The sequence below is a fragment of the Harpia harpyja genome, chromosome 13 (assembly GCF_026419915.1).
Source record: "Harpia harpyja isolate bHarHar1 chromosome 13, bHarHar1 primary haplotype, whole genome shotgun sequence".
Lineage (NCBI taxonomy): Eukaryota > Metazoa > Chordata > Aves > Accipitriformes > Accipitridae > Harpia > Harpia harpyja.
In genome coordinates, this window is record NC_068952.1 from 44,726,908 (window position 1) to 44,751,857 (window position 24,950).

The window sequence follows — 24,950 nt, forward strand, 5'->3', positions numbered from 1 at the left end:
GCAGCTTTCTCGGAAAGTGGGCAGGTTTTCACACCTCCCAGAAGCTGTGAAAACCACGACGCCCCCCGCACCCAAAGAATAGCAAAGGCGGAAAACGGTTACAAAAATACATGGGGTGGCCTTTAATTGGGAGCAGGGAGGGCTGTGGGTGCCTCCGGGGGGGCTATGGGTGCTCTTAGGGGGGCTGCGGGTGCCCCCGAGGGGGGAACGGACGGCCCCAGGGGAGGTTGCGGGTGTCCCCGAGGGGCTCAGGCGCCTTGTTGGTTCGTCTCGTCCTCCTCTCGCCGCTTCCAGATCTGCGGCAGAGCGGGGAAGAGGGCGTCAAGGTGGGGCGAGGAGACAATTTGGGGGGTGACAAGCGTCCCCCGCGACACCCCCCCCGCTGTCACCGAAGCCCCTCACCTGGATGTACGCCTCCGAGAGGGTGATCATCTGCGGCAAGATGTCGGTCACCTGCAGGTCCTGCAGCTCGTACCACTTCCCGGTGCCCTGCGAGGGGATGGGAGGGGACAGAGGTGACACCGCGGGGGGGTCACCACAATTGTCACACCCCCCCCCAGGGACAAGGGACACTCACGTGGTGCAGCACGTGGATGCGGTAAGAGCCCTCGGAGGGTTTCCCGTCGTGCACGATGTTGGCGATGAGGTCGTAGGTGGTGTTGGTGTGTGCCGCCTGCACCTCCTCCGACAGGTACTCCCGCAGGTCCACGTTCCTGTGGGACACCCCCCGAGCACCCAACAGCCCTCGACTGGGCGTCACCAGCGCCCAAACCCCCGAGGAACCCCTATACCACCCACAGCCCCCCTCCCCAGATGCTTCCAGACCCCCTTGGATGCCTGCAAATCCCTCCTGGATGCTTCCAATCCCCTCCAGATGCCTCCAAAACCCTCCTAGGTGCTTACAACTCTCCCCCAAATACTTACTAAGCCCCCCTAGATGCTTACTAACCCCTCCTAGGTGCTTACAACCCCGCCCCAGATGCTTACTAACCCCTCTTAGATGCTTACTAAATCCGTCCTAGGTGCTTACTAACCCCCTCCAGATGCTTACTAACTCCCTCCAGATGCTTACTAACTCCCTCCAGATGCTTTCAAACCCCCCCAGATGCTTTCAAACCCCCAACAGGGCACAGGGAAAGGGAGACGGCGACCCCAAGCGCCCACCAAAGGGGTCTTCACCACTCACGTGATGGGGAAGTTGACGATGGTGGGGTTTTTCTCCACGAAGAAGTTGTTCTTGGTGAAGCGCTTGATGCAGAAGATGAGGTAGGGAGGCAGCTTGGTGAGCTGGAAGCGCTTGAGAAAGTTCTCCTTGTAGGTCTTGTACTCCTTCTCGGTGGCGCCGTTGAATTTGGCCAAGATGCTGAAGAGAGGGACCTGGGGGATGATGAGCTGCTCCTTCTCGTCCTTGTAGAGCGGGGCGGTGGGAAGGTCTAACGTCAAGTACATGAAGGTGGATTCCACCATCATCTCCTGGTACTCGGTGTTCTGCAGGAGCTGCGCCTTCTCCTCGGCCGGCTATGGGACACGGGGCTCAGAGGGGGGGGCTTGCAGACCCCCATGGGGCCAAGAAACCCCCCACTTTGCTCCTCCATGTACTCACCAGATCCGGGTGAGGCAGTTTTTTGGTGAAGATGCGCATGGAGCCCTGGAAGACGTCGGTGACGATGGCTGCGGGGACAGAAGGACGTTGGGGGGGGCACCAGGGGTGACGAGCATCACCCGAGGGGGTGCCCCAAGGGCCTTCGTTGCCCTCTGCTCACTTTTCTTCTTCTTCTTCGTGCCGCCCAGGGCCGAGTGCAGCGCGTTCAAGAACCAGGAGAGGAAGTCCACCCCGTCCCCTACAAACCAGAGAGTAAATCAGAACCAGGGTCGGGGGGGGCCAGATCCAGCACCCCTCCACCATCCCACCCTGTTCCTCACCTTGCTTGGTGATCTGGAAGTTCTTCTTGCTGCAGAGGACCACGGCCTGCAGCATCTCGTGGGGTGAGACGTGCGCTTTGAAGTTCCGGGGGTTCCACAGCTTCCGCATCAGCTCCCCGAAGCGCTGCACCAGCAGGAACATGATGTCGCCGGGCGGGCGCTGGATGCTCTTGTAGTTCTCTTCCTCCAAAAAATAATTCCTCAATGGCGGGACGTTGGATAAAGCCTGAGGGAGAGGAGTCGGGAAACATCCCTGCCAGCCCCAGGAGTGGGGTTTGGGGGGTTTTCACCCCAAAAATGAAGCCTGGAGCCCCCCCAAACCCCGGCGATACCTGGAGGACAGCATTGGCGTAGTCGTTGGCTTTGATGTTGTTGAGCCCCACGATGCCGGGCAGGTACGTGGTGCCGTCGTACGCACGGGAGAGCTTGGCTTGCTTGTCCAGGTTGGTGATCTGCTGCGCAGTGAAGGTGGGCTTCAGCACGTACTGCAGGAGAGAAACAGGGTCAGAAAACTGGGGGGGACATGAAGCTGAACCACCCCCGGGGCACCTCAGACCCCCCCCGTCACACCGTGATGTCCTCCAGCGAGGAGTCGATGATCTCGTAGTTATCGGGGAGGCAGTAAAACTTGAGGGTGTGGAGGTTGAGGAAGACATGGTGGCTGAACTGGACACTGTGGATGTAGGCGTGAGACTTCAGCCCGCGGCCTGTGGAGGAGAGGAGGGGGTCAGGGCGGGGGGGGGTGCCTGAGGGGGAGGTGGTGGGGTCAGGGGGAGCCTCGAGTCCCCGAAAAGGAGAGAGGGGGGATGGAAAACCCAGGAGAAGATGGAAATGGGACAGAAGCCGTTCCCCACCCGCATGTGGAGACTGTTTCTGCCCACCCCAAGTGTCCCCGTGCCCCCCCCCCAGGCAGCACCCTGGTCCCTGGGTGTCCCCATGCACCCCCTCGGCAGCACCCCCGCACCTGGGTGTCCTCTGTGCCTCCCCCCAGTCAGTGGATGTCCCCTCTGACCCCCACCCAGCACCCTGGCCCCTGGGTGTGTCCCCCAGCAGCACCCCAGCCCCTGGGTGTCCCCTGTGTCGCCCCCCCCAGCAGCACCCCAACCCCTGAGCATCCCCCATGCCCTTCTCAGCAGCATCCTGGCCCCTGGATGTCCCCATGTCCCCCCTGACAGCACCCTGGTCCCCAGGCAGACCCCGTGTGACCCCCAAGCAGCACCCCGATCCCTGGGAGCCGGGGGGCTCACCCTGGAAGTACTTCCCACAGACGAGGCAGGCATAGACGTTGATGTGGGACAGCGAGATGGAGCAGAGCTTCTCGAAATCAAAATCCAGGACGCTCCTGGGAAAGGGGTAGAGCTGCAAGTGGGACCCACAGGGACGGGGGGACGCCCAGGACTCAGGGGGTAGCCCCCAGGGGAACCCCCAAAAAGCCTTGACCTGATCCCCACCCCCCCCAACTCACTTGTTGATGGTGTCCAGGTAGGGGCAGTGCCGGCTGCGCTGGTCCTCGGGGTCGAAACGGCCGTAGCGCACTGCGGGGGGGGGGGGGGGGGGGGGAAGGGGGGCTCGTTAGCAAAGGGGGGCTCAGTAATGAAGGGGGGCTCGTTAGTGCCAGGGTGATGCCTCTCATCAGAGATAGAGCAAATGTCCCCCCCACCCCGAAAAGCCCCCCTGAGGCTGAGCCCCGGTTCCCCTCCGCTGCCTGCCCCCCCTCCCCGCACCTGAGCATGGGACCCCCAGGATCAGCCCCGGTGTCCCCCCGTACACCCCGGTGTGTGTCCCCCCCTCCCCACCCCCCCCCCCGGTGTCCCCCCTCCTCCCGCTCTCCCGGTCCCCACCGGTGGGCTCGGGCTCCGGATCGGAGTCACCATCAGGCTCACGCTCACGCTTAACCCGCACGGGGCCGACGGGGGTAGCGGAGCCCCCCCAGGACCCGGTGCCCGGTTCCCGCTTGATACGGGCGGGATCCACCGGCAGCGGGAGGGCCAGGCCCGGCTCCGCTGCCGCCGCCTCCCGCCGCCCGCGGTCCCGCTCCGCCTCCCGCCGCCCCCGGGACCGCTCCGCCTCCCCCTCCCGGCGGCTCCGCGACGAGCCCCGCGATGAGGAGGAGGAGGAGGAGGAGGAGGACCCGCCGCCGCCGCCGCCCGGGCCCCGCGGGGCCGCCCGGGCCTCCCGCTCCCGCTTCCCGCGGCTCGACATGCCGCCCACTGCGCAGGCGCGGGGGCCGCAGTGCGCAGGCGCGGAGGCGGCAGGGCGCAGGCGCGGGGTGGAAGGGGCGGGGCCGGACCGCGCGTCAGTCCCGACCGCACATGCGCAGAAGGCGCGACCGCGGCCAACCGGCACGGCGGCCGCCGCCGCTTCCTCGCTACTGCGCATGTGCAAGGCCGCCGGGGCGGGCAACGCCTCTCCTGCGCGGGCAACGCCTCTCCTGCGCCTGCGCAGTGTGGCGAGCCCCTCCCCTTCGGTGGCGCATGCGCGCCGGGCCTGCGGCGGCCGGCGGGGCTTTTAAAGGGACCGCGTCCCGTTACCGGCAGGGCAGCCCCGCCCGCGGCCTCCCCCTCCAGGCCGGCCCCGGTGGCGGCGGCTGATGGAGGCGGCCGCGGGCTGGCGCTGCCGGCCGGGTGGGCGGCTCGACATGAGCCACGGCTTCGTGCGGCATATCCGCCGCAACCAGATCGCCAGGTACCGCCACCGGCGGGGCCCTGAACCGGCCCGGGGCCTCCCGGGGACCCCCCAGCCCCGGCCCAGCGCGGCCCCGCGACCCCCTGTGACATCCCTGCCGTGTCCCCCCCCCGGTAACCCCCTCGGTGTCCCCCCCCGGTCCGCAGGGACGCCTACGAGCGGGCGGTGCGGCAGGCGCGGGGGCGGGCGCGGGGGCGGCTCACCACGACCCCCCCCCCGGCCCCGCCGCCCCGACCAGCAGGTGTACCGGCCCCGCCGGCCCGGTGAGCGGGGGGGGGGGCACCCAAGAGGTGTTTTGGGGGTGGGGACACACACACAAATTGGGGGGGGGACGACCTCAGGGTGGGCTGGGACATGAGGGGGCACCCACGGGTGGGGGGAGGGTAATGGGGCACCCCTGGGGGGGGTTAGGGCATGGGGGGGGCACCCAAGAGATGGTTGGGGTATGGGGGGGGCACCCAAGGGTGGGCTGGGGCGTGGGGGGGGTCACCTAAGGGAGCGATGGGGGTGGGGGGGCACCCAGGGGTGGGCTGGGGCACGGGGGGGGTCACCTAAGGGAGTGATGGGGATGGGGGGGACCCGTGAGATGGTTTGGGGGGGACGGACACCCAAGGATGGGCCAGGGCATGGGAGTGGGGGGGGGGGCACTGGCCACCCCCTGAGGGTGCAGGCACTGCAGGGGGTCCCGGGGGAGATGCCAGCCCGGGGCCCCCCTCCCCCACGGACACCCGTGGGCCCCGTCTCTTCTGCCTGGAGTACGAGGGGGACGACGGCCGCGTCACCGCCGTCATCGTGCACCAGGTGGGCACCCCGGCGTCCGGGACCCGTGCCCCTGGGGGGGCACCCATGGGTGCGGGGAGGGGGGCCGGGGGAGCAAGGAGGGGGGGTTGCTGCGTGCAGGGGGGTGTTGGGGCACCCACGGGTGCCATGGGGCGCAGCGGGTGCCCGGTGGGTGCTGGCTCTCCTGGGATGAAGCGGGGGGGGGGGGGGTGAGGGTGCTGCCGTGGGGCAAGGGGGGTGCCGTGGGGCGACGGGGGTGCTGCCGTGGGGCACGGCGGGTGACGGGGTGCCGCAGGGGGACAGCGCGGAGGAGGTGACGCGACGGGTGTGCGCCCGGAGCCCGCTGGAACCCGCCCTGCGCCGGGCCCTCTGCCAGCGGGTGCAGGACGAGCTCAGCAAGCGTCGAGGGACGGGGTGACGCTGCTGACCCCCCCACGCACCCCCCCAGGGGGACGCTGCTGTCCCCCCGGGGGACGGGTGCCAGCCGCTGCTTGCTGTCAATAAAGGTGCTGCGAGGCTCCGGTGTCTGGCTCCGCTTGGGGAAACCGAGGCACGGGGGAGGGACCCAGGTATGCGGGGGCGGGGGCTTTTGGGGATCCCAGCGTGTCACCGCATCCTGTCCCCCGCTGTCATCGCCCTCAGCATCCCCTGCCGTGGGTGCCAGGGTACCCCCTGTGCGGGTGACGAGGGGTGCCATGTCCCCAGGGACCCCCCATCCTCTCCCCTCCCCAGGGTCATGTGTCCCCCCCCCGGGTGCCATCATGTCCCCAGGGTCCCCTCCCAGGTCCCCCCATCGCAGTGGCAGGGCCACAGCACCCTCCTGTCCATCTGTCCGTCCCCCCCCCGGGCTGGTGGCATCTGGGGACAAGACCGGGTGTCCCCAGAGCTGGTGACACTGATTTGTTATTGTCGGGTCTCCTCAGAGTGGGTTGTGCTGGTTTATTGTGGTAGGGTCTCCCCAAATCAGGTCCCTTTGTTATTGTAGGGTCTCCCGGGAGCAAGGCACGGTGGTTTGTTATTGTAGGGTCTCCCTGAATTCGATCCCACAGGGGCTGTTATTGCAGGGTCACCTTGGAGCAAGGCACAGTGGTTTGTTATTGTAGGGTCTCTGCGGAGAGGGTCCTGCCAGTTTGTTACTGTAGGGTCTCCCCAAAACAGATCGCGCTGGTTTGTTATTGTAGTGTATCCCCAAAACAGATCCTGCTGCTTTGTTATTGTAGGGTCTCCCCGGAGAGGGTCCGGCGCATTTGTTATTGTAGGGTCTCCCCAAAGCAGATCCTGGTGCTTATTTATCATGGAGGTCTCCCTGGGGTGGGTCCTGCTGCTCTGTTATCGTAGGGTCTCCTCAAAGCTGCTCCCGCTGGTTTGTTATTGTAGGGTCTCCCCAAAACAGATCACGCTGGTTTGTTATTGTAGGGTCTCCCCCAAGTCCTGGCAGGCTCCCCGCCGTGCCAGGGGCTCAGTCCCCGCCGGGGGGGGGTACCGGGGGGGACAGTGACAGTGATGATGGCGGGGGGTGGCCGTGGCAGCCATAGTGCCAGGCCGAGGATAAGGAGGAGGAGGAGGAGGAGGAGGCCGGCGAGGCCGATGACCACCAGGCGCCAGCGCCGGTGTCCCCTGCGCTGCTGCCGCGCCACAGCCCGGGTGCTGCGGGTGAAGGTTTCGCCCTGTGGAGACAATGCCGTCGGGGGGGGGATCTATAGGGTAACCGCCCCCCCCCCCGGCCATACAGGCATATAGTGTTGGGGGGGGCACTATAGGGCTGTATGTCCCTATAGCATCCCCCCCCAGGGCCATATGTCCCTATAGCATGTCCCCTGGGGCTGTGTACCCCCCATAGTGTCCCCTAGGGAGCCATCTCACCCCCTCCGGGGCTGTATGTCCCTGCAGTGTCCCCTAAGGCTATATGTCCCTATAGCATATTCCCCCTGGGGCTATATGTCCCCATAGTGTGTGTCCCCCCAGGGCTCTATGTCCCTATAGTGTGTCCCCCCAGGGCTCTATGTCCCTATAGTGTCCCCCAGGGCTATATGTCCCCATAGGTGCCCACGTGTGCCCACCATGGCGCGCAGCTCCTGGGCCCGGCTGTCGAGGTCGCTGAGGCGCCCGTCCCGCTCCAGCGCCCGGGCAAAATTCTGCTTCATCAGCTCCGTCACCTCCTCTGCCTCGCGCTGGCACCGCGCCAGCCCCTCCTGGGGACAGGGACACACACACACACACGTGGGGGGACACCGGCACCCCTGGGGACACCGGCACCCCGGGGAAAGGGGACCGCGGGGAGGGGACATGTGGGGACCATGGGGATGGGGGGACAAACGGACAAGGGCACTGCAGGGAAGGGGCACCATGGGGACAACGGGGACATAGGGGGACAATGGGGACACAGGGACCTTGGGCACAAAGGTACCCCAGGAAAGGGGCACCATGGGGACAATGGGGACACAGGGGACATGGGGACATAGGGGACCTCAGGGAAGGGGCACCATGGGGACAATGGAGACATGGGGACAATGGGGACATGGGGGACAATGGGGACACAGGGACCTTGGGCACAAGGGTACCTGAGGGAAGGGGCACCATGGGGACATAGGGGACGATGGGGACATAGGAGGACAACAGGGACAATGGGGACCATGGGGACATGGGGGGACAACGGGGACACAGGAACCTTGGGCACAAAGGTACCCCAGGAAAGGGGCACCATGGGGACAACGGGGACATAGGACGACAACAGGGACAATGGGGACCATGGGGACATGGGGGACAACAGGGACACAGGGGGACAACGGGGACACAGGGACCTTGGGCACAAAGGTATCCCAGGAAAGGGGCACCATGGGGACAACAGGGACATAGGGGACAATGGGGACTTCAGGGAAGGGGCTGCATGGGGACAATGGGAACACAGGAAGACAATGGGGACATAGGGGGACAATGGGGACATAGGCTACCTCACAGAAGGGGCACCATGGGGACAATGGGGACCATGGGGACCAGGGTACCCCAGGGAAGGGGCACCATGGGGACAATGGGGACATAGGAGGACAGTGGGGACATAGGAGGACAACAGGGACAATGGGGACCATGGGGACATGGGGGGACAACGGGGACACAGGGACCTTGGGCACAAAGGTACCCCAGGAAAGGGGCACCATGGGGACAACGGGGACATAGGGGACCATGGGGACAATGGGGACTTCAGGGAAGGGGCTGCATGGGGACAATGGGAACACAGGAAGACAATGGGGACATAGGGGGACAATAGGGACATAGGCTACCTCACGGAAGGGGCACCATGGGGACAATGGGGACATAGGGGGACAATGGGGACGAGGGTACCTCAGGGAAGGGGCACCTGGGGACAGGGGCGCTGTGGGGAGGGGACATGGGGGGACCCTGGGGACACAGGCACCGCAGGAACGGGCGCACGGGGACAAGGAGACCACGGGGGTGGGGCAGACGGGGGCCCTGGGGACAGGGCACGGGGGGGACACGGGGGGGGCTCCCGGCACCGGCGGGGGACAACGACACGCAAGGACACGGGGACACGGACACTCCCCCCCCCGCCGGGGCTGTGTCCCTCCCGCCAGCAGGAAGAGCCCGGGGACACCGGGACCGGGAGGGGGGGGGGGGGGTCCCGTGTCTCCCGCCCCCCCCCGGTGCCGGTGCCGGTCCACGCCCCCCGGGAAGCGAAAGCGAAAGCGGCGGCAGAGCCCCCGGTGCTCACCATGGTCTCGCGGGGCGGTGCCGGTACCGGGGGCGGTGCCCGGGGCGGGGGTGGGACCGGGACCGCCCCCTCCCACCCCCCCGGGTGTCCCCGGGGCCACAGACCGGGACGGTGTGTGTCCCCTCCCCGGGCACCCCCCGGCCCCGCAGCCGCGGGTCCCCCAAAGACCCCCCCGGTCCCTACAGACCCCTCCCAGATGTGGGAGTGCCCCCCCCAGGGACCCCCGTGTCCCCAAGACCCCCCCAGATGTGGGGGTGCCCCCCGCGGGACCCCTGTGTCCCTACAGCCCTCCCCAGATGTGGGGCTGCCCCCCCGGTACCCCAATGTCCCCAACCTGCCCCCAGACATGGGTCCCCCCAGGGACCCCCATGTCCCCCAAACCCCCCCAGACGCAGGTCCCTCCCATACCTGGGTCCCTGGGGACCCCCATGTCCCGTCCCGTCCCCCCCACCCCCCCCAGGGTGGCAGTGCCACCACACAGTGTCCTTTGTCCCCTGGTGCCAGCTGCCCGCCTGGCACCACTCCCCAGCCCCCCCCCCCCCCCCCCCCGGCGCCGCCAGTCCCCACACGTGTGCCCACGTGTCCCGTGTCCCCACGCGTGACCCCACGTGTCCCCCGTCCCGGCACACACACACACCCCCAGCCTCACACGGTTCTTGTCATCCCTGTATTCCCCGGGGGACACGGGGGTGGCCGGGGGGTCCCCGCGGGTGGGGGGGACGGGGGGTCGGCTCTAGGTGGGGATGGTGCCGGTGGCCAGGAGGATGATGAGGATGAGGATGATGGCGCCCACCAGGCCGAGGATGACGAGCAGCTTCACGTTCTTCCACCAGTACCGGCGGGCCATCTTCTGGGACGTCGTCTTGAAGTGCTCCGACTGCGGGGACATCGGTCGGGGGGGGGGGGGACACGGGGACAGTCCCTGCCACCCCGGGGACGGCTCTGCCACCCTGGGGACCCCCACTGTGACCCCAGGGACCCCACTGCCACCCTGGGGACCCCCACTACCACCTCGGGGACACCCCCTGCCACCCTGGGGACACCCATTGTGACCCCAGGGACACCCACTGCAACCCTGGGGACCCCCACTGACACCCTTGGGGACACCCCCTGCCACCCAATTGCCCCACACCCCCAGCCCCAGTGCCCAACTGGACCCAGTGCGCCAGAGCCCCCTCGGGGACCCCGTGTGCCACAACCCTGTGTCATCCCCCCCCCGGGGTCCCAGCGCCAGCCTGAGGACCCAGTGCCACCCCAGGGGACCTGGTGCCCCCAAGCCGGGACCCCCCTGGGGACGCTGCGCCCACCCCAGGACCCCGTGTCACCTTGGGGACCCCCTGCCACCCAGGGTGACCGACGCTGCCCCCACCCAGGGATGCCGCACCCAAGCGGGGGACGTGGTGCCACCCTGGGGACCCCCTGCCCGCTCCAGGGACCCTCTGCCCAGCCCGGGGACCCCCTGCCCGTACCGTGGCCTCCAGGTCCTGGCTCTTGCTGTGGAGCTGCTCGAGGTTCTCGCCCCGCGCCAGGATCCGCTCCACGTTCTGGGTCATGATGGTTTTGACGCCTTCGACCTCCTGCTGCAGCGCCCGCACGCGCCCGCCGCCCGTCACGTCGCCCGCCGTGCTGCCCGCCATGCTGCCCGCACCGCTGCCCGCACCGCTGCCCGCCTGGGACCACAGGGCAGGTGTTAGGGCGGGCACCCCACCGCCCCACAGGGACCCCGGCACCCTCCACCGCCCCACCTACGCCCCGGCACCCCCCCAAGCACCCCATATGTACCCTGGGTCTACCCCCAAGTGCCCCACATAGACCCCCGGCACTCTCCCGGCACCCCCAGCACCCTACATGTACCCTGGGCACCCCCCAAGCGCCCCGTACACACCCCCTGAGCACGCCAGACACCCCATAGGCACCCCCAAGCACCCCATGGGCACCCTGGGCACTTCCTCCAACACCCTATAGGCACCCCGGGCACCCTACATACACCCTATATGCACCCCCCAGCTCCCCATACGGACCCCAAACGTACCCCCAAGCACCCCATAGGTGCCCCGGGAACCCCGCAGGCACCCTGTATCCACCCAAGTACCCCATATGCCCCCCCATATCAACACCAAGCACCTGACAAGCGCCCATAGGCACTTCCCCAAGCACCCCATAGGCACCCCGAGCACCCCCTTGGCACCCCATATGTACCCCGGACCCCCCATATGCACCCTAGGCACCCTATATGCACCCCCCAAGCACCCCATGGGCACCCTGGGCACTTCCTCAAGCACCCTATGTGCACCCCCATAGGCACCCTAGACCCCCCCACAGGCACCCTGGGCACCCCATAGGCACCCCGAGCAGTCCATAGGCACCGCATGTGCACCCCCAAGCACCCTATAGGCACCCTGGTCACCCCTCAGCACCCTATATACACCCCCTGGGCCCCCCATAAGTACCCGAGACCCCTCCATATGCCCCCCGGAGACCCCAAAGGCACGTCCCAAGCACCCTATAGGTACCTGGGCACCTCATAGGCGCCCCATATCCACCCAAGCGCCCTATAGGCACCCCACAGGCACTTCCCCGAGCACTGTATAGGCACCCTGGGCACCCCCCAAGCACCCTATAGGTGCCCTATACATACCCCAGACCCCCCCACAGGCACCCTGGGCCCCCCACACGTACCCCAGACGCCCCCCATATGCCCCCCAGAGACCCCAAAGACAGCCCCCAAGCACCTTATAGGCACCCTGGGCACCCCCCAAGCGCCCCATATGCACCCTATACGTACCCCAGACCCCCCCACAGGCACCCTGGGCACCCCCCAAGCCCCCACGGGCACCCTAGGTGTACCCCAGGCCCCCCCACCGGCGCCCCGGGCAGTTCCCCGAGCACCCCCGCGGTCGCCCCCCGGTCCCACCGCCGCCGGCCCCGCTCCGCTCCGCTCCTGCCCGCGGCGGCCGCTGACCCCGCCCCGCCCCGCCGGGCCCTTCCGGGAGTCGGCGGCACCGGGAAGGGGCGGGGTCGGGGGTCGCCACGGGGGGTGGGGGGGTGACGGGGGGGTCAGGGGTCGCGGCGGGGTCGGGGGTGACGGGGTCAGGGGTCAGGAGGCGGTAGGGGCCGCGGGGGGGCAGGGGTGTGGCGCGCGCCTCGACACCCCCCCCCTCCCGCCCCCGGTGGCGGGGCGGAGCCGCCAATCGCTCCGCCCCGTGACGTGGCTCGCGGGGGGGCGGGGCCGTAGCGATGGCGGCGGCGGCGGAGGGTACGGGACCGGGACCGGGACCGGGATCGGGGGTCGGGGGGGGGGTCGGGGCTCGGTGCCCTGTGACCCCTCACCTCTGACCCCCGACCCCGCTGCAGGCCCGGCGCGGCGGAGGCGGCCGGAGCGGGGGGAGGGGGCGGGGCGGCCCCCGGGCTCCCCCCACTCCCCCGGCAGGGACCCCGGTGCCGGTGCCGGTGCCGGTGCCGGCCTGGCCCGGCGGCTCCTGGGCTTCGAACTGCGGGACCTGGCGCGGTGGCACCGCTTCGTCCGGCTGCTGCACCGGCCCGCCGACCCCGCCGCGCTGGGGGCCTTCCGGGGGGCCTTCGGTGAGGGGGGGGCACCGGGGGGGGACCGGCGGCACCCGGGAGTTTGGGGGGGACCCAGGGGTTTGGGGGGGATCCAGGGTTGGGGGGGGACCCAGAAGTTGGGGGGGGGATCCAGGGGTTTTGGGGGGATCCAGGGGTTTTGGGGGCAATCCAGGAGCCTGGGGGGACCCGGGAGTTTAGGGGGGATCCAGGAGTCTGGGGGGGGAACCCAGGAGTTTGGGGGGGATCCAGGGGTTTGGGGGGGATCCAGGGTTTGGGGGGGGGCAGGAGTTGGGAGGGGGACCCAGGGGTTTGGGGGGGTCCTCAGGCATACCCCCGGCCTCGGGGCCTTGACACGTCACCACCGGAGCAAAGGTTCCGGCAGAGGTTCGGGGGGACACACACACACAGGACGGGGGGGGTCAGTGTCCTCCCGGACACCCGGGTCCCCCTGCCGAGGCCCCGCCGGGGTGGGGGCAGGGGGTGCCCGGGTCGCTGACCGCCCCCCCCGGCCCCCCCCGCAGGGCTGCTGATGGCGCTGGACGTGCCCCAGGAGCGGGGACTGGGACACCTGGACCAGCGGTTCCTGGACGGGCTGGAGGTCTGCCGGTTCCCGCTGCTGCCCTTCCTGCAGCCCCTGCCCCTCGACTGGATGTACCTGCTCTACACCGTCATGTTCCTGGGTACGGGGGGGACTGGGACGGGAACTGGGATGGACTGGGACAGGGACTGGGATGGGCAAAGGGACTGGGACGGGGACTGGGATGGGCAAAGCGACTGGGACAAGGAGTGGGATGGGCAAAGCGACTGGGATGGGCAAAGGGACTGGGACGGGGACTGGGATGGGCAAAGGGACTGGGACGGGGACTGGGATGGGCAAAGGGACTGGGACAGGGACTGGGATGGGCAAAGCGACTGGGACAAGGACTGGGATGGGCAAAGCGACTGGGATGGGCAAAGGGACTGGGACGGGGACTGGGATGGGCAAAGGGACTGGGACAGGGACTGGGATGGGCAAAGGGACTGGGACGGGGACTGGGATGGGCAAAGCGACTGGGACAAGGACTGGGATGGGCAAAGCGACTGGGATGGGCAAAGGGACTGGGACGGGGACTGGGATGGGCAAAGGGACTGGGACGGGGACTGGGATGGGCAAAGGGACTGGGACAGGGACTGGGATGGACTGGGATGGGCACTGGGACTGGGATGGGCATGGGGACAGGGCCCAGGAGGGGAACCGGGGAAGGACGGGGACAGACCGGGAGTGTCACCGGCAGGGTCTCTGGGACAGGTACCACACCAGCAAAGGGGGACGGGCACCAAGATGGGCACTGGGGGGTGGCACTGGGACAGGGGACACATCCCCACGATGGGACCAGACACCAAGAGGAGCTGGGATGGGGCGCTGGGACGGGCGCCGGGAGGGAAACCGGGGACGGGGCTGGGGACAGTGTTGGGGACAGGAGGGCTGCGGTGCCCGCAGGGGCGCTGGGCATCATGGCAGGGTGCTGCTACCGCCTGAGCTGCGTCGCCTTCCTGGGACCGTACTGGTACCTGCTGCTGCTGGACAAGACCTCCTGGAACAACCACTCCTACCTCTACGGGCTCCTGGCCTTCCAGCTGGCGCTGCTGGGCGCCGACCGCTACGGGTGGGCACCCAGGGGTGCTACCGGGGTGGGGGGGCCATGGGGTGAGATGGGTTTCACTGGGGATCCTGGGTGGCACGGGGTGCTGCAAGGCACCGAGGTCTGGTGGGTCCCCATGGGGTGGCACAGACCCCGGTGTCCCTACCGGCACCGGGGGTCCCCACGGGGGTGCCGTGAACCCCCGTGGCACCGGGGTCCCCACGGCGTTGTGTCCCCAGGGAATGGCCCCGGTGTCCCCCACGGCACCGGCGTTTCCCTGTGGCTCTGGGTCCCCACGGGGCGGTGGCACGTGTTCTCCACGGCACCGGCAGCGGGGCTGACAGTGGCCCGGTCACCCCCTTTCTCTGGGGATCCCCCCCCGTGTGCCCACTACCGCCCCGTGTCCCCACAGGTCCCTGGATGGGCTCCTCCGTCCCCAGAAGAGGAATGCCCACGTGCCGCTGTGGAACTACACCCTGCTGCGCGCCCAGGTGGGTGCCCGGACGCCGGGGTCCCCTGTCCCCTGCCCCGGACGCCTGGGTCCCCCCTCCGGGACCACCCCTCACCCCCCATCACCCCTTCCCCCCCAGATCTTCATCGTCTACTTCATCGCGGGGCTGAAGAAGCTGGACGCCGACTGGGTGGGCGGCTACTCCATGAGCTCCCTCGCCCGCCACTGGCTCTTCTCGCCCTTCAGGTGGGGATGAGGAGGGTGACGGGGACTTGACGGGGTGAGGAGGAGGAGGAGGGTGACGGGGCGAGGAGGAGGAGGAGGGTGACGGGTCCCACCCGCAGGCTGGTGCTGTCGGAGGAGATGACCAGCCTGCTGGTGGTGCACGGCGGGGGGCTGGTACTCGACCTCTCCGCCGGCTTCCTCCTCTTCTTCGACGCCACCCGGCCCATCGCCCTCTTCTTCGTCACCTACTTCCACTGCATGAACTCCCAGCTCTTCAGCATCGGTGAGACACCGGGGTGGGGGGGACACAGAGCACCCTCCCAACCCCTGGAGCACCCCCAGCCAGGGCAGGGACACCCAGGCACCCCCAAAACACCCTGAGCCTGGGCAGGGGCACCCAGACACCCTCCCCTCAGCCCTGGGGGACCCCAGCGTGCGGCTGGGGGGGTCCCTAAGGGGTGCTGCCCCCTGTCCCGTCCCCCCCAGGCATGTTCCCCTACACCATGCTGGCCAGCAGCGGGCTCTTCTGCCACCCGAGCTGGCCCCGACGTCTCTGCGCCCGCTGCCCACCCTGGCTGCGGGGGGTGCTGCCCAGCACCCAGCCCCCCAGGCCCAGCCCCGACTGCCACTACGGGGGGCGGAGGGCACGGGGGGGGCCTTCAGCCTCGCCAACATCTGGCTGCCGCCTTCACCCTCCTCTACGTGCTGGAGCAACTCTTCCTGCCCTACTCCCACTTCATCACCCAGGTGGGGGCATTGCTGGGGTCGGGGGGGGCAGAAGGGCACTGCCAGGGGCATTTGGGGGGGGTACTTTTGGAGATGGGGGGGTGGGTTTTTTTGGACGTGGGGGGTATTTTGGGGCATGCAGGGGTGGTTTGGGGGGATGTGGGGGGCATTTGGGGGGACACGGGCTGGTGTTTTGGGGGGACACAGAGGGGGTGAAAGGACATTTGGGACTGGGGGATACTGGGGCGGTATAGGGGTGCATGGTGGTAAAGGGGGGGAATGCTGGGGGGCAAGGGGGCAGTGCCGAGGGGGCTTGGGGTGAGGGCAGTGCTGGGGTGGGGCATGTTAACATGGGAGAGGGGACACGGGGTGGGTAAGGGGGTGTTATGGTGGGACACAGGGCTGAAGGGGGGACTGCTGGGGGGGTGGGTCACAGGGGTAAGGACTTGGGGGGGGGCTCACCCAGGGGATGAAGGAGGAGGGATACAGAGCTCCCCTATCCCCTCCTGAGGGGTCACCGTGGGGTGGGGACGCTGCTGTCCCCTGGTGTTAACCCCCCCCCCCCGTCTCCTGTGTCCCCGTCCCCCCCCCAGGGCTACAACAACTGGACCAACGGCCTCTACGGTTACTCCTGGGACATGATGGTTCACTCCCGCTTCCACCAGCACGTCAAGATCACCTACCGGGACGGGCTCACCGGGGAGGTGGGCTACCTCAAACCGGGGGTGAGCGGGGACACCAGGGCAGGGTGGGGGGGGACAGCGGGGTGTTGGGGGGGTTCCCCATCACCCACGCAGCCAGGGTAGGTGTTCACGCAGAGCCGGCGCTGGAAGGACCACGCGGACATGCTGAAGCAATACTCGACCTGCCTGAGCCACCTCCTGCCCCGCTACAACGTCTCCCAGCCCCAGATCTACTTCGACGTCTGGGTCTCCATCAACGACCGCTTCCAGCAGAGGTTTGGGGCGGGGGGGGAGACAAGACAAGACACAGACACACTGGGGGGGTGCGGGGGGATGCTGACAGCCCGTTCCCCGCAGGCTGGTGGACCCGCGGGTGGACCTGGTTCGGGCGCCATGGTCCCCGTGGAGTCCCACGCCGTGGCTGCTGCCGCTGCTGCTGGAGCTGTCGCCCTGGCGGGAGCGGCTGCAGGAGCTGGAGAGTCAGCTGGACGGACACACCGACGCCGTCTTCATCGCCGACTTCCCTGGTACGGGGTTTGGGGGCCGGAGGGGGGGCCCCTGGGTTGGGGGAGGCACCCCGAGGGGTGGACACCCACTTTTTTTTTTTTTTTTTTTCCTCTCCCCTCTCCCCAGGCTTACACCTGGAGAACTTTGTCAGCAAGGACCTGGGTAACACCAGCCTGCGGGTGCTGCGGGGAGAGGTGCTGGTGGAGCTGGTGGAGCAGCACCAAAACCGCTCCCTGCGGCAGGGCGAGGGGATGCAGGTGAGGGCCTGGGCGGGGGGGGGGAACATTGGGGGGTGGGGGGGGGTCCCGGGGGCTTCTGACAGCCCCCCCCTGTCCATCCAGCTGCCGGCAGGGCAGTACCACAAGGTGCACACGGTGTCACCGGAGCCGTCCTGCTACATGTACCTCTACGTCAACACCACGGCGCTGGCGCTGGAGAAGAACCTGACGCGGCTGCAGGAGCTGCGGGAGCGGGTGCGCAACGGCACCGGTGAGCACCGGCGGTGGGGGAATCTCGGGGAAACCCCCACCACCACCCCCAGCTCACCCCCTTCTCGTCCCCGCAGAGACAGAGCCGCTGCCCCCCGAGCTGCGGCCCATCCTGGGGGAGCCGCCGCCGGCGGGGACCGCGGCCGACCCGGTGGTGACGGCGTTCCTGCGGCGGCAGCGGCGGCTGGAGGAGCAGAACCGGCGGCGGGAGGCCAGCCTGGTCCAGCGCCTCCACCGCTTCCTCCGCAAGAAATTCTACCTCTTCCGCCGCAGGTGAGCACCAAAATCACCTTTCCCCCCCCTTAATTTTCCCTTCTCCCCTCCCGCCATTACTGACCCCCCCACCCCTCGCAGCGCCCTGATGACCTGCATCTCCCTCCGGAACCTGGTGCTGGGCCGGCCGCCCCTGCAGCAGCTGGCGCAGGAGGTGGCCTTCGCCAACTGGCACGGCGAGGAAGAGGAGGCTCGGCCCGAGGGCGGCGGAGGGGGGCAGGGGGACCCCGAGCTCTGAGCACTGCAAATAAACTCAATTTTTTTAAGCTCACACCGCCCCCCCCCTCTTCCCCAGTGCTTCAGTTTCCCCCGCTCCAGGCACAGGCTGAGGCAGGTACGGTTGAACCCAACAGTTTTATTGAGATTTCTTTAGTTTCTTTTTGGAATTGGTGAAACCGAAACAAAATGTAATAAAACCTCCAGAAAAAATATTAAAAGAAAGAGGAAAAAAAAAAAAAAAAAAAAAAAAAAAAAAAAAGGAGAAAGCCCCCCGCCATCACCCCCACCCCACCAAGGCACTTCTGGGGGCACCGGCCCCCCCCGGGACGGGCAGGTAAACAAGCCGGCTTCTCTGTACCACACCGGCCAAATGCGCCGCAGTCCCGGGGCCGGGCAGCCCCAGCACTTGCCTGCCCCTCTCCCCCTCCATCAATAAACCCGATTTCCCCCTTTTTTACCCCAATTCGGAGGCCGTCTCTCAGCCTCCTGGGGGTGGGGGAAAGGCGGCTGGAGGGGGGTGAAGGTGCTGGGGGCGGGCTTTCAGGAAAAAAAATCAAGAGCTGCCGTCTGAGCCCGGGGGCTTCTCTGTACTCACGCCCCGCGCCTCAGCACACAATAAATACACCGCTAGAAAAAAACGTTCAAGTATGAAGGGCCAAATCCCTCCCCTTTTTCCCCAAAAAATATATATATAAACCTCAGCCGAGCCCCCCCCCCCACCTCAGCGCCGAGCTGGGGGGCGGGAAGGGGAGGGGGGGGGGTTGTGCAGTTGTGGAGTCACTTCAGCTTTCTTATAAAGAAAAAAAAGAACCATAAAACATTTTCCTCCGGTACCAAACCCGCACGGGGGGTTTGGAGAGCAGGGGGGGAGCGGTTTTAACGCCATTGTCCGTCTGTCCCCCCCCACCCCCCAAAAACGTGCATCCTCCGAGAGAAGAGAGGTTTAAAATCTGGGTTAAGAACAAAACCAGCACCAGTGAGGTCCCAGCGGGAAAGGGGGGGAGCCGAAATGTCGTGTTCCCCCCCGCCCCGCCCCGCAGTGGGACAGCGAGAGTCAAGGTCGGGGGGGGGAAGCGCTCGGGGCTTTTTGCCGTCTCTGAGCTCAGACGTCACATGAGATTTTTAAAAAGAAGCCGGAGGGATCGGCGGCCGCGGAGGTGGGGGGGGACACGGGGTGGGGGGCTCGGGGAGAGGCACGAGGCCGCGCGTGGTCCCCACGCAACCGAAACGATGGCGAGAGAGAGAGAAAGAGAGAGAAAAAGGGAGTGTGGGGGGGAGACACGGGGCCAGGAGAACCTGGGGGGGCTGAGGAGCTCTTTCCCCCAGAGCCCGCGAGCTTCTCTGTAACCTACGCCCGCAGGAGTGGGGGGAAAAAGCCTAACAAGGCTTTTTTTTTTTTTTTTTTTTTTTTTTTTCCTCAGTATTTTAGTTTTTTGGGAACTTCCCAAGGGAAACTGTCCCTACCAAAGTGGCCATAGGCTGCGGTCCTCTGATAGAGGGGCTTCTTCAGATCCAGATCCCTGGAATATACAAGTCCTCAACTCAGTAAAGAGGATCCGGCCCCGCGCTCGCCCCTTCCCTGCCTGGCCGGGGGGTCTGCGGCATCGCCTCCGTCTCCTCCCCATCCCCGGGGGGGCGGTTGGAGCTTCCCCGGCTGCCCCTCCACCCCGCCGCCCCCCGATTCCCGAGAAGCCGGAGAAGCTCCAAGCGCTCGGCTCTCGGCGGATACTTACCCCCGTCCGCGCCCGAAAGCGCTTTATCTTCCGGCATAAGCGGCTCTCCTTGCCGGTTCCAGTCGCACCAGGCGGTGACCGCGGCTGCTCTGGGGAGGGGACCCCCACACGCTGCCACCGCCCCGGTGTCCCCCCACTTTCCTCTCCCAGCGGCGCGTGTCCCCCCCTCTCCGACGCCCGTTACCTGACGATCACCCCGGGGCGGAGGTCAAAATTCTTCTTGACGATCTCCAGCAGCTCCCGCTCGCTCTTCTGCGAGGTGCCGTAGTGGAAGATGGAGATGGACAAGGGGTGGGACACCCCGATGGCATAAGAGACCTATGGGGGGGGCACAAATTAAGTCCGAGGAGCCCCCCTGCAAAAGGACGGGGAGGGGGAGACCCGCCTGCACCCACCTGCACCAGCACCCTGCGGCACAGCCCGGCCTTGATCAGGGACTTGGCCACCCAGCGCGCGGCGTAGGCGGCCGAGCGATCCACTTTGGTGTAATCCTTCCCCGAAAAGGCACCGCCGCCATGGGCCCCCCAGCCCCCGTAGGTGTCCACGATGATCTTGCGACCGGTCAGACCGGCGTCACCCTGCCAGGGACAAACACCGTCACCACCGCGCCGCCGCCACCACCACCGCGCCGGCACAGCTTCACCGGGAGAGCTGCCAGTACCTGGGGGCCACCAATGACGAAGCGGCCGCTGGGCTGGAGGTGGTAGATGGTGTCCTCGTCCAGGTACTTGGCCGGCACCACCGCCTTGATCACCTTCTCCTTCAGCGCGTCCCGCATCTCGTCCAGGCACACCTCCTCGTCGTGCTGCACCGAGATGACGATGGTGTGCACCCGGATGGGAATGACAGCGCCGCGGTCCTGCATGTACTGCACCGTTACCTGCCAGGGAGAACACCGGGGCCGTCAGGGGACTCAACAAGAGGTTTGGGGACTCAGGGGAGAAGTTTTTGGGACCCCCAAGGTATTAGGGCTCCCAGCGAGGTCTGGCGGGGCCCTCACCTGCGTCTTGGAGTCAGGGCGCAGCCAGGGCAGGGTGCCATTACGCCGCAGCTCTGCCAGTTTGGCGTTCAACTTGTGGGCCAGCACGATGGTGAGGGGCATGCACTCCTCCGTCTCATCCGTGGCGTAGCCAAACATCAGGCCCTGCGGCAGAGGGAGGAGGCGATGAAACCACGACTCCTCTGGCTGAACCGCGGCAGCTCACGCGGCACAGCGACTCACCTGGTCCCCAGCGCCGATGTCCTCCTCGCTGCGGTCCAGGTGGACGCCCTGGGCGATGTCGGGCGACTGCTGCTCCAGGGCCACCAGCACGTTGCACGTCTTGTAGTCAAAGCCTGGGGCAGAGCAGAGGCTGCGATGAGCCCAGTGCGCCGATCCCCACGCCGGCGGCGAGCTGGCGACCCGCCCCAGCACGTACCTTTGGAGGAATCGTCGTAACCGATGTGCTTGATGGTGTCCCGGACCACCTTCTGATAGTCGACGGCAGCCCGGGAGGTGATCTCCCCTGCCAGCAGGATCATCCCCGTCTTCGCCACCGTTTCTGAAGGGAAAGAGGAGGACGTCAGCGCCGGCGTCACCCACCCAGCATTGGCGTCACCCACCCAGCGTCCCCAGGGAGCGACTCACCACAGGCCACCTTGGCATCGGGGTCCTGCTTGAGGTGGGCATCCAGGACAGCGTCACTGATCTGGTCGCAGATTTTATCTGGGGGAGGGGGACAGAGAGCTGGAGGCCATCACGGCAGCACGGCACAGCCCTTCCTTCCTGAGCCGCTGTCCCTCGGCACAGCCGAGTCCACGCTAAGCCGGGAACTGGAGCTGCAGCTGAGCACAAGCCGCCCCTTAAGCTGGCAGCCTCCCGCAGCGCACACAGCCCTCGCCTTGTCCCCGCGCCGGGTTATTAGCCTGGAATTTCAGGCATTTACCAGTTAAGCTCCAGTTACAGCCGGGTCAGGCCTTGGGCTCAGCCACCTACGGCACCACTAAAGGGGCCCGGCACCCCCTTCTCCAGCCCCGGCTTTCTGAATCCAGAGCATGCCAGCTTCCTGGCAGCTTTGCCCCTGGCTCCCGGGTGGGTGCCTGATGCTGGTAGCTGCCTCGGAGCACACCCAGCCAACTCCCACCGGATACCCAGTTCCCTCCAGTACCCGGGATGTTTTATTCTGGAAGAGGGAGAGCCCCCTCCTGCTCCCGGAGCTTCCCAAGGGCCGCTTGGGGCTCAGTGGTGAATAAGCAACTTCTCTGGAATTGCGGACGTCCTTGGCGGCGACCTTTCGGGCCGGATTTGGGAGAGGATGAGGCAGCGCCTCGCTGGGGCGAAAGGAGGCGGCTCCCCCGCCTGCTTCTCGGGGTGAAAGAGCGAAGGAATGGACCTTACACCCGCACGCGGTTGCTAAACTCCCTTTTCCCTTAGGGCAGCGCGTGATCTCAGGTACAGGGAGCCCTTCCAACAAGAGGGGCGGGGAGCCCCAAGGGTACCCCCAGACCGGCCACAGGGCTTTGCTTACGCCATCAGGCGATGTGGGTGCTGGCGGCCGAGCCGGAGCTACCTACACTGTAGGGTGATGGAAAACCGCATCTGCAGGGTGCTGGGCGGGATGGCTGGCTAGGAGCGCCCAGGCAGTGGGTGCTGGCAGCTGCCTGCGGGCAAAGGGAGGCAGCTGCCTGCGCAGCTTTCCAGTCATGTGCCCAAAACCGGCGAGCACAAAGGCAGGGAGGGAGGCCGGCACGCCATGGCACCGCACTGCAACATGGCCTAGGAGCTCAGGGGCTGGGGGCGGGGGGTGTCCTGAAACAGCCCCCACGGGGGTCCTGATCCTCCAGCTGCGGGGCGGGGGGCACATCTGGGGAAACCCTGAGCAGGGTGGGCAGGCAGGGTGCTCCATCACCACCCAGGCAGCCCAGCGCTGGGTGGGGGGCAGCAGACCCGGGGACACCCACGGTGGGGGGAGCAGGGTACTCCGGGGGCGGTTCCCCGCCGGACCCTGCCCCGGAGCGGGGGGGGGATGCTCCCTCACTGGGCCTGTCACAGCCCCAGCAGCCACGCTACCAGCCAGGACCCCCCCCTCGGACGGCCAGGCTGCGGAGGCGGGCAGCCCACGGGGGAACCAGGGACACTCCGGTGGGGGGGGGGGGGGGCGGGACACACCTGGTCCCGCCGCCGCCGCCCGCCGGGAGCTGCTTCGTCACGCCTGAGTCACGGCGGCCCCCGACCCCCCCCCCCTCCTCGTTGCGTCAGCCGGTAAGGACCCCCTCCCCCCCGGTGCGTGTCCTGTCCCATGTGTCGTCGTGTCCTCGTCCGTGTCCCCGTGTACCCCCCCCCCCCCCGCGCCCACCCCACGCGGGAAGCACGTGCGCGCCGGGGCCCGCAATGCGGCGCGCGCCGTCCCGCACTGCGCGCGCGCCCGGTGGCGTCACCGCAACCCCCTCCCCGCCCCCGCCCCCCCAACCTGTCCGCCAGGATCCCCCCCCGGCCCCCCCCTCCTCCCTCCTCCTCCTCCTTCTCCCCCCGCCCGCCTCAAGGCAGCCGCGCGCCGCCGGGCCGCGCCTGCGCGCTCGTCGCCCCGCCGCGGCCCGCACCTGGGTGCCCCTCGCCCACGGACTCGGAAGTGAAGAGGAAGGTGCCCTCCTCGATGAACACCTCGTGGAAGCCGTTGAGTTGGCCGTTCATGGCGGCGGCGGAGGAGGAAGAGGAGGAGTGAGCGGCGGTGGGCGAGAGAGCAGCGACACAGCGCGACGCTGGAACGGCCGCGGCGGACTAAGTGGGGCGCCTACCGCCCCGCCTCTATTTATATCCTCTTCGCCCCGCCCTGCCGCCTCGCCCTGCCAATGGCGAGCGCCGAAAGCGCCGCGGGGGCGGGGCGGCGGAACCACTGCCGGCGGGTGGGGGAAGTGCGTTACGTAAGGCCGAGCGCGGCCTTTCGTCCTGCGGCTGCTTCCCGTCCCCCGGCGTCAGCCGGGCGTCGAGCAGGATCGAGAGAGCGGTCAGGCCCTCGGGCCTTCCTTCCAGGGCGCGGTGGAGCGGGTGCGAACCGGCGTCCGCCGCCGCTCTCCCCCCGGCGCGGCCTCATGGAACCTCCCGCGCGGCCCGGCGGCGCGAGGCGCGGGACGGCGGGCGCATGCGCCTTTCGGCGCCGCGGGACGCGCATGCGCGCTGCGTTTTCCGCGGGCAGCGAGGACGGCCCCTCCCCGCCGCCGCCATCTTGCGGGCTGAGCCGCCCCGCCATTGTGCGGCCCTTGGGCCTCCGTCTCTCTCGCCCGCCTTCCCTCCCCGCTCCCCGGCACCGGCTCCCCGCGCCCCGCCGTTCTCCCCCCGGGCCGCCTGCCTGCCCCCGCCCCTATCCGCCCCATCCCAACATCTCCTGCCCCACCCCGACACCTCCTGCCGCCATCTTGTGACAACAGGCAGCGGCACTGCCATGGCCAAGGTGGTGCGGGCTGGGCTGAGCCCCACCGCCCCGTACCGGCTCCCCGGGGCTGCCCGAGGCGCTGCAGCCTGGCGGGACAGGGCCAAGGCTCAGCAGGGTGGTGGACGGCACCCAGGGCCGGCGGCCATTGGGGCCTCTTGGTGCCTGATGCAACCGGCCGTTGGTGTTGCCAGTGCTGGAGCCTTCCCAGCTCCCTCCTCCTCCTCCTCCTCCCCCTGCCGGCCCATGGCACCTGCCCAGCTGCCGGCCAGGCGCAGCTCGGCCCCTCCCCGGGGTCAGGTGCCAGCATGCAGAGCCCCAGGATGCGGCTGCTGGCGCCGGCATCTCCCTGGGGTGCGGGGTGCGCCAGGATGGGGCTCCCCGGCAGCCTGGACGGGTGGCAGTGAGGGGCAGGCTGGGCAAGGACCTGCGCGGCCAGGATGGACGGACACCTGGCACCCACCTGCCCATGGCACCCACCTGCCCATGGCAAATGGGACACCCCCAGGAGCCACAGCAGCAGGTCAGACACACACCCTGGACAGACAGACAGACAGGATCCTGATACCCAGGACAGACAGACACCTGGCACCCACCTGTCCAGGACAGACAGACACCTGGCACTCACCTGCCCATGGTAGATGGGACATCCCAGGACCCACAGAGGCAGGTCAGATGGACACCCGGGACAGACAGACAGACAGCTGGGACCCTGATACCCAGGACAGACAGACCACCCAGCACCCCCAGGCCCAGGACAGACACCTGGCACCCACCTGCCTGTGGGGCAAATGGGACACCCCCAGGACCCACAGAGGCAAGTCAGACAGACACCCTGGACAGACAGACACCCCCAGGACCCACAGAGGCCGGTCATATTGACACCCAGGACAGACGGCCGTGCCTCAGAGCCAGCAGGGGCGGGGCCCGGCCCACGG

General features: G+C 67.9%; 6 protein-coding genes across 8 annotated transcripts; 2 read left to right on the forward strand and 4 right to left on the reverse strand.

Moving 5' to 3' along the window:
- Positions 1-93: 93 nt before the first annotated feature.
- Positions 94-4,302, reverse strand: USP39 (ubiquitin specific peptidase 39). The gene is made up of 12 exons (XM_052805536.1): positions 3,765-4,302; positions 3,389-3,458; positions 3,171-3,265; positions 2,494-2,630; positions 2,256-2,408; positions 1,924-2,149; positions 1,764-1,841; positions 1,604-1,671; positions 1,187-1,518; positions 578-713; positions 403-489; positions 94-296 (listed from the first exon to the last, which is right to left on the reverse strand). The coding sequence occupies exons 1-12, from the start codon at positions 4,300-4,302 to the stop codon at positions 249-251; spliced, it is 1,968 nt and encodes a 655-aa protein (XP_052661496.1). The 3' UTR covers positions 94-248.
- A 62-nt stretch (positions 4,303-4,364) lies between these two features.
- On the forward strand, positions 4,365-5,906 carry C13H2orf68 (chromosome 13 C2orf68 homolog). The gene is given in 5 exon segments (XM_052805578.1): positions 4,365-4,608; positions 4,755-4,815; positions 4,817-4,871; positions 5,288-5,409; positions 5,684-5,906. Coding segments are annotated over 5 exon segments (456 nt in total). The 5' UTR covers positions 4,365-4,513; the 3' UTR covers positions 5,807-5,906.
- A 407-nt stretch (positions 5,907-6,313) lies between these two features.
- Positions 6,314-9,852, reverse strand: LOC128149945 (vesicle-associated membrane protein 5-like). 3 transcript variants are annotated; one of them, XM_052805567.1, is made up of 3 exons: positions 9,767-9,852; positions 7,449-7,580; positions 6,314-7,055 (listed from the first exon to the last, which is right to left on the reverse strand). In XM_052805567.1, the coding sequence occupies exons 1-3, from the start codon at positions 9,776-9,778 to the stop codon at positions 6,783-6,785; spliced, it is 417 nt and encodes a 138-aa protein (XP_052661527.1). In that variant the 5' UTR covers positions 9,779-9,852; the 3' UTR covers positions 6,314-6,782. The 3 variants fall into 3 exon arrangements, with proteins under 3 accessions (XP_052661527.1, XP_052661529.1, XP_052661526.1); XM_052805569.1 differs by lacking the exon at positions 9,767-9,852 and adding an exon at positions 9,116-9,207; XM_052805566.1 differs by lacking the exon at positions 9,767-9,852 and having other exon boundaries at positions 7,449-7,841.
- Positions 9,764-10,777, reverse strand: VAMP8 (vesicle associated membrane protein 8). Its single transcript, XM_052805579.1, has 2 exons — positions 10,585-10,777; positions 9,764-9,992 (listed from the first exon to the last, which is right to left on the reverse strand). Exons 1-2 carry the CDS (start codon positions 10,750-10,752, stop codon positions 9,849-9,851), a joined length of 312 nt encoding a protein of 103 aa, XP_052661539.1. The 5' UTR covers positions 10,753-10,777; the 3' UTR covers positions 9,764-9,848.
- Positions 10,778-12,323: 1,546 nt separating this feature from the next.
- GGCX (gamma-glutamyl carboxylase) lies at positions 12,324-17,906 on the forward strand. The gene is given in 16 exon segments (XM_052805532.1): positions 12,324-12,371; positions 12,470-12,697; positions 13,201-13,359; positions 14,160-14,325; positions 14,714-14,792; positions 14,892-14,998; positions 15,097-15,260; positions 15,464-15,629; positions 15,631-15,724; positions 16,297-16,428; positions 16,510-16,661; positions 16,744-16,913; positions 17,020-17,150; positions 17,235-17,382; positions 17,459-17,654; positions 17,736-17,906. Coding segments are annotated over 16 exon segments (2,268 nt in total). The 5' UTR covers positions 12,324-12,352; the 3' UTR covers positions 17,893-17,906.
- Positions 17,907-17,989: 83 nt separating this feature from the next.
- On the reverse strand, positions 17,990-23,384 carry MAT2A (methionine adenosyltransferase 2A). Its single transcript, XM_052805548.1, has 9 exons — positions 23,186-23,384; positions 21,234-21,311; positions 21,025-21,147; positions 20,829-20,941; positions 20,607-20,750; positions 20,268-20,486; positions 20,002-20,184; positions 19,791-19,924; positions 17,990-19,393 (listed from the first exon to the last, which is right to left on the reverse strand). Exons 1-9 carry the CDS (start codon positions 23,274-23,276, stop codon positions 19,291-19,293), a joined length of 1,188 nt encoding a protein of 395 aa, XP_052661508.1. The 5' UTR covers positions 23,277-23,384; the 3' UTR covers positions 17,990-19,290.
- Between the last annotated feature and the right edge of the window lie 1,566 nt (positions 23,385-24,950).